The sequence below is a fragment of the Ovis canadensis genome, chromosome 1, assembly GCF_042477335.2.
Source record: "Ovis canadensis isolate MfBH-ARS-UI-01 breed Bighorn chromosome 1, ARS-UI_OviCan_v2, whole genome shotgun sequence".
Taxonomy (NCBI): domain Eukaryota; kingdom Metazoa; phylum Chordata; class Mammalia; order Artiodactyla; family Bovidae; genus Ovis; species Ovis canadensis.
In genome coordinates, this window is record NC_091245.1 from 22,403,897 (window position 1) to 22,411,408 (window position 7,512).

General features: G+C 40.9%; 1 protein-coding gene across 1 annotated transcript in view; it reads left to right on the forward strand.

Moving 5' to 3' along the window:
- The window catches only part of LOC138422464 (cytochrome P450 4X1-like), a 51,504-nt gene extending 43,992 nt beyond the window's left edge, over positions 1–7,512 (forward strand). Inside the window, exons 9-12 of the mRNA XM_069557458.1 lie at positions 3,596–3,729; positions 5,112–5,176; positions 5,937–6,016; positions 6,833–7,512. Of these exons, the coding sequence (XP_069413559.1) occupies positions 3,596–3,729; positions 5,112–5,176; positions 5,937–6,016; positions 6,833–7,001 (448 nt within the window). The 3' untranslated portion in view covers positions 7,002–7,512. The remainder of the gene's footprint in view (positions 1–3,595; positions 3,730–5,111; positions 5,177–5,936; positions 6,017–6,832) is intronic.

Sequence of the window (7,512 nt, forward strand, 5' to 3'; positions counted from 1 at the left end):
TGGGTTTGGGTAGACTCTGGGAACTGGTGATGGACAGGAAGGCCTGGCGTGCTGCAGTTCATGGGGTCGCAAACAGTCAAACACGACTGAGCAACTGAACTGAACTGAAGCAGAGATCTTACTTTTTATAATGAAACACCGGTCGTTTCCTACCATAAGTCAAAGGTCTAATCTATATAGCACAAGATGCTGTGTTGACTAGTAAGTTTTTATTCATTCACTGCATTTAGAAACAGTGTACATCACCTCCCAATATTAATCAGACATTTTAACCTCGATTAGGGTAGATGTATATACACAACTCAAATATCGGCCTTCTTATTCTTGTTTGGCCTATGTGAGATGTGAAAACTATAAGAAAATCTTTGCCAGGTGATAAAGCAAACTCCAGAGGATCTCTTTGCTACCATTTATTTCAATGAGAGAAATGGCAACCATATTATAGAGAATAAAAAATGGACTTTCATTACATTTAATGAAATTTGTACAGAACAGTCCAAAAATTTATAATTCTAATAAAACCACACTGCAAAGAGCAAATTTCTGAAAAAGTTAGAAAGTTGTTCAACATCTCCATTTGCCTCCTTGTCAACCTATTTCTGCACTGGGTTAAAAGGCCTCTCATCTTTTCGCACCAGGGCTGAGATGGACAGCATTATTTTTCTTAAGTATGAAAAGTGCTAGGCTAAGCAGAATTCCTCTTCTTATTATGAGCTCGAGGAGGAAAGAGTTCAAAATTAAAATTTCACATTAATGAATGGCCAAAGCCTGCTAAATAATCAGAAAAACAAATAAAAATACCTGAAGCAAAAAGACCAAATGTATGCTGTCATTTTACTGAACCAACCTGACTATCTATGATCAAATAAAAATTTACTCTTCTCCCGCTGATACTTCAAACTTGTATGAGGTGAGGTGAAGTCGCTCAGTCGTGTCCGACTCTTTGCGACCCCATAGATTGTAGCCAACCAGGCTCCTCCATCCACGGGATTTTCCAGGCAAGAGTACTGGAGTGGGTTGCCATTTCCTTCTCCAGAGGATCTTCCCAACCCAGGGACCGAACCTGGGTCTCCCACATTGTAGGCAGATGCTTTACCGTCTGAAGTACTTTTCATCACTGGGGTGAAACTGTGAGTGAATCTTATAGTGTTCCCATCCATTTAAATCACAAGAGCAGTCTCATTTCAATAATAAAGCTGTCTGGTCCAGTATAATAATAAAAACTTCAAACTGTTATCCACTTGGAACATCTCCATCTATTCCAGTTCAGTACTTCTCTGGGTCTGGAAGCCAGAGGTGGGTGAAGCAGTTGCCAGTCAATTCAGTTCAGTTCAGTTGCTCAGTCATGTCCAACTCTTTGTGACCCCATGGACTGCAGCACACCAGGCCTCCCTGTCCATCACCAATTCCCAGAACTTGCTCAAACTCATGTCCATTGAGTCAGTGATGCCATCCAACCATCTGTCGTCCCCTTCTCCTCCTGCCTTCCATCTTTCCCAGCATCAGGGTCTTTTCCAATGAGTCAGTTCTTCGCATCAGGTGGCCAGAATATTGGAGTTTCAGCTTCAGCATCAGTCCTTCCAATGAATATTCAGGGCTGATTTCCTTTACGATGGGCTGGTTGAATCTCTTTGCAGTCCAAGGGACTCTTAAGAGTCTTCTCCAATATCATAGGTCAAAAGCGTCAATTCTTCAGCACTTAGCTTTCATTATAGTCCAGCTCTCACATCTATACATGACTACTGGAAAAACCATAGCTTTGACTAGATGGACCTTTGTTGGTAAAGCAATGTCTCTGCTTTTTAATATACTGTCTTGGTTGATCATAATTTTTATTTCAAGGAGCAAGCATCTTTTAATTTCATGGCTGCAATCACCCTCTACAGTGATTTTGGAGCCCAAGAAAATAAAGAGGGGGTTGTTGTTGGCTTCTGCTTACCGACCCTTCCAGAAATGGTCCCAGGAGGGAGAAGGGGTGAGGAGAAAGGCAGCTGGTACTGTTGCCATCTTACCCTTTAAACTTGGTGCTTCCTTTTACTCTCAGTGAGGTTTTTGGAGATTCTCTCACTAGGACTTTATGATGATGATTCATGGGGCAAAGAAATTCTTGTCCTTAGAGTGTTCTTCAAGCTGATTCAGAAGGTGTCCTTCTTGCTGGTTCACTGGCCCATAGGACTCACTGAAGGGTTCTTGCTTTGTCCCTGCTCCTTTCCCTGCCTCTCTGTCTGTTGTGAGTTACGGCCTTTCCTATTAGTTCTGTTCCTCCCAGCCTCTAAGGAGCACATGTCAGAACATCTACTGTGATCTTCTTTAATCCCCTCTTTGCTAAATATGAAGGGAACCCCCTCTCCAGCATTCTCCACAGCACTCCAGCATTCCAGCAGTTCTTTGGAAGGATCTGTTTTCCCTCTCAGAACTTGGAGGCCTCCTCTCTTCATTCCTTAGCCATTCCTTGATTTATATGAGCTAAATGTTGCAAAACATTTTCAGGAATCTTCTCAGCAAATCCTTTACCACTAGTTTAGTGCTTCACTTTATTATGAGGATATTTGGAGTTTTTTTCAAGTAAAATTAATTTATAATGTTGTGTTAGTTTCTGGTGTACAACAAAGTAACTGTACTTTTTAATGTTCTTCTCCTCACTTAACCCCTGTGGTAACCGTAACTTTGTTTTCTTTGATGGTGCTAGCGGTAAAGAACCCACCTGCCAGTGCAGGAGAGGTAAAGAGACGCAGGTTTGATCCCTGTGTCAGGAAGATGCCCTGGAGGTGGGCACAGCAACCAACTCCAGTGTTCTTGCCTGGAGAATCCCTTGGACAGAGGAGCCTGTTGGGTCACAGTCCGTAGGGTCACAAAGAATGACACGACTGAAGCGACTTAGCATGCACAATCATAAATTTGTTTTCTTTGACCGTGAGTCTGTTTCCGTTTTGCAAATAAGTTCATTTATATCATATTTTAAATTTCACGTGTAAGTGATATCATATAATATTTGTCTTTCTCTTTCTGACTTACTTCAGTTAGCATGATCTCTAGATCCATCCATGTTGCTGTAAATGCCATTGTTTCATTCTTTTTATAGCTGAGTAGTATTCCATTCTGTATATATAGCGCATCTTCTTTATCCACTCATCTGTTGATGGATATTTAGGTTGCTTGCATATCTTGGCTCTTGGAAATAATGCTGCTCTGAACATTGGGGTGCATGTATCTTTTCAAATAAGAGTTTTCTCCAGATATATACCCAGGAGTGAGACTGCAAGAGCGTATGGTAGCTTTGTTTTCAGTTCTTTGAGGAACCTCCATACTGTTTGCCACAGTGGCTATGCCAGGTTGCATTCCCACCAAAGTGTAGGAGGTTCCCTCCCTTTTCTCCACATTCAAGGTGAGGATGTGTGGCACCTGTATGGATCCTTGTCCTCTGGGACCTCAGCTGATCCTGAGGCAGAAACTGGTCCTTTTTAACATTCTGTGACATAACCCAATGGGTAAAAGGACTTTGACCAAGAGCAAAGGTTGAATAGAAAAATATGTCAGTATTTACAAACTGAGTATGGAGTCTGAGTTCCCTGTGTCCCCTCTCTTGTGCTCACAGGGACCAACTGAGTGAGATGTCATACACTACAATGTGCATTAAGGAGTCACTCCGCATAGCTCCTCCAGCCGTGTCCATTTCCAGAGAACTCAGCAAGCCCATTACCTTTCCAGATGGACGCTCTTTGCCTGCAGGTCTTTGCATTCTTTTCCTAAGCAATTTCTAAAGATCATTGAATTCTGGGGACCATGGTGAAAAAGACCAGAGGGATTCTCAACTCTTGAAAGAGTCAAAAGACAAACCTCGGGATAGCTGGCTTAGGGTTGGGCACCTGTTAAGTTCTCAGTGGGTAATGCCTTGACCAGATGTGGGTTTCTGAGACTTTCCCAAAGGTCATTTGAAGCAAAGCTATGAACAGAACCTATATCACCAGAATCCCAACTCAGGGTTTCTTCCATTATGGGATGTTGTTTCTAAGATAATCCTGGCTTGGCTGCATTTGAGACCAGGCAAGACTTCATGGGAGATGAACACTTTCATCTTTATCTAGAAGACCCAAAGAGAGTCTTTGTCTTCATCATCATAGTAATAATACCCTAGTAAGTATGCACCACTTAAAAGTTTACATAGAGCCTTCAAATAGATTATCTCATCTTGTTCACCTTGAAACATGCTCTTAGCAGACACTTATATGTGTTTTGCAGTTTACAGAGCGCTTTCAGATACTTTTGGTGTAGCCAAAAACCCATTGGGGGATCCCAGACTGCATTGAGCAGTGCTATAATTTGCTCAGAGGTTCTACGTCTGGAGCCCAGTGCTCTTCAGAACAGTACAAGTATCTGAGCAGGGCAACTGGGAGGCAGAGAGATCACATGAGATACCCTCCACTTAATTTGCTTCAGTGTTCAGTCAACTCTTGCCCTTAGGAACAAGCCAACAGGATTGCTTGTATCAGTACCAACAGCGTGTCACTTACTGTCCCTTTGTTGACAGATCTAGAATTACTTTACCAAAATTATTTTTGATAACCAAATAATCCTCAAATTATCTCACCTCTGTCTTTTTTCCTTTTTTGTTTTTTAAATTTTATTTATTTTTGTTTCTTCTGTCATTTTAAAAATCCTCCTACTACATGAACATTTGCCAAAATTCCTTACTTCCCTGTATGACCTGCACCAACAGAAATTCGTCATTGGATCTGCACAGTGGAAGTACAATTCTTTTCCTAAATGTACCTAAGCTGTTGTGTCTGGATACTTTATAGTCCATGAATAGATGTATAAACAATTTCTAGGGATAGTGGAGAACATAACATAGGCTATCATTTTGACATGATACCAAGAGCGCCTTAAGATAGAATCAGGTATTAAATAGATCACTGATTTGAAAACTAAGGTGCCACCAAACCCCATCTTTTTATGGGTCCTTCACTGCTGGCATCAGCTACAGCCCACAGAACTCTGCCAGGAACTAAGTCTTTCCCTTCAAAAGGAAAAATGTTACTGAAGAGCAGTATAAAAGGAGCTCACAACTTGCTCTTTTTTCTGCAATCTCTTTTATTTCCTTCCTTTCTCAGGAATGACCGTGGTTCTCAGTATCTGGGGTCTCCACCACAACCCTGCCGTCTGGGAAAACCCACAGGTATGACTGTCCCACTCTTCAGATTTCCTTTCAATGCCTTTTGTTGGTCAAACCCAACAGGAAACCCCTGGGTCAGATTGGAGCCCAGAGTAAGGTGGGAAAGGGAGGAGAAAGGATCTGAAGAGGCAGAAAGAAGGTTTGTAGCATACCCGAGTCTCTTGAAACTCTAAACAACAACATGTGCAGATACTTCCTTTTTTATATGCTGCTAGTTTCAAACCTGTTACGTGTAATGGGAAGTTGGACAACTGATCACATGGGTCATCTTGGCTTGACTTCTAAGTAGATGCACTTGTACCTTCAAAGTGAAAATACTACCACCAGCCATGGTATTTCTGCTTTCCTCTTTCCTAGTCTGGGTAAGAGACTAATCACCTGGGAGACCAGACAAGGTCAGCCCATCTAGAGTTGTGCTGTCCAGGGTGGTAGTCATTAACCACATGTGGTGTGGAGTGCTTGAAATGTGGCTGGTTAGAACTGAGATGTGCTGGGAAAGTAAAATTTTGCAGCTGTAGTAGAAAAAATAGGAAATATTTTCTTGAAGTAATTATGTATATGAATTCATGTTGGAATGATCATATTTTCTGTTAAATAAATTATATTATAAAATTTATTACCCCTTGTAAAAATGTGGATACCAGAACATTTGAAATTACATATGTGGTGCATGGATATTTCTGTTGATCAGTGCTAAGCAGTAGCTTCAGAAATGTGTTAATGGTGTTTTGGGGATGGTCGTGGGGTTACCCTCTCATTTCAGGTCTTTGACCCCTTGAGGTTCTCCCAGGAAAATAATAAAAGACACTCCCATGCTTACTTACCATTCTCATCTGGACCAAGGTGAGGACTATTTGAAGTTTTTAAAAACACATAAAAATGTTTACCTGGGAACAGCCGTCTCGCTTCAGCCCCCCAGCTCTATAAGTCCTTCTGTGGAAACTTATCTTCTCACCCGACCATGAGGTAGACCTTAGTGCCTGTTTGAGCCGCTGAAAGTGTCAGTTAGTTTCACGAAGGACAACACCCTTTGCTATGGCATCCTATACAGCCATGGCTCAGAAGGCTAAACAGCAAGGCAAGCTGTTGCTCATGGGTTCAGTGCAGGTTCACTCCCGATTAAAATGAGATGATTCTTTTTCAGAAAAACAATTTATTTCATCTTTATATTAGAATCTTAAATGGTAAGACACTTGATATATGCATCGTGATGATTCGATATACACTGTGAGAAGATTCCTTCCCATGTAGTTCCTTAGCGTATTCTTCAGCTTATATACCTGTCCCTTTTTGTCTGTGAGAGGACATTTGAGTTCTTCTTTCTTAGCAAATTTCAGTTCTACAATACAGTGTGTTACCAACTATAGTCATCATGTTTTATTATACATTAGAACTACTTCATGGCGGGTGGAGGGGTGGGTGGAGGGAGGAACAATTCTGTGAGCAGCTCCAAGTGCCACTTTGTTTCGGAAGGGCATCAACTTGAACCTTCCAGCTCACATTCTTACAGGGAACAAGGGAAGTCCAAAGTCCAAAAGTTGGTATGGAATTTCATGTGCAAATGTATTGTTAACATCAGACTTGTTTATTCTAGTATCTTATTAAAGCGTCAGAAGAAGGATCAGTTCTTCAAGTCTCTCTTTTTCTTTGTGTCTGCAGGAACTGCATTGGGCAGAATTTTGCCATAGTTGAGATTAAGGTGATTGTTGCCTTGATTCTGCTCCGCTTCCAGATGACAGTAGAGCCCACCAAGCCTCTTGTCTTCGTGCCCCATGTTTTCATCAAACCCAAGAAGGGGATCTACTTGCACCTGAAGAAACTCCCCTAATGTTAGAGCCTAGGAGATGATGATTATATACATTTTGTTTTAAAGTTAAATTACAGCTCAAGGTCCATGAAAATTTAGAGTAATCAAAGTATGGTAACAGGGTAACATAGGGCTTCAGTATGATTCAGAGATTTTCTCATCTTTTCTGTTTGATTCTGGTTATTAATAATGCCAAATATCAAGAATTTTGTAAGTGGCTTCCATATATTTTCTGCTCTTTTAAAATCTTTTTCAGAATTGCATTCATAATACATGAATGTATGCTCATTGTAAAAGATTTACAACACAAGAAAAGCTATGGAGTAAGAGGTAAAAATCCCATTTCACATAGCCACACCTCCCTGCCCAATCCTACTGCTTTTCCTAAAAACAGAATAGCTTGGGATGCATTCTTTCAGACTTTTTCCTGTACATTTCAGATATGCATATGTATGTACGTATTCTTATCTATGGGATCATATCCATATTGTTCTTACTTTTTTCACTCAATAAAAATACATCTCATTTCTAA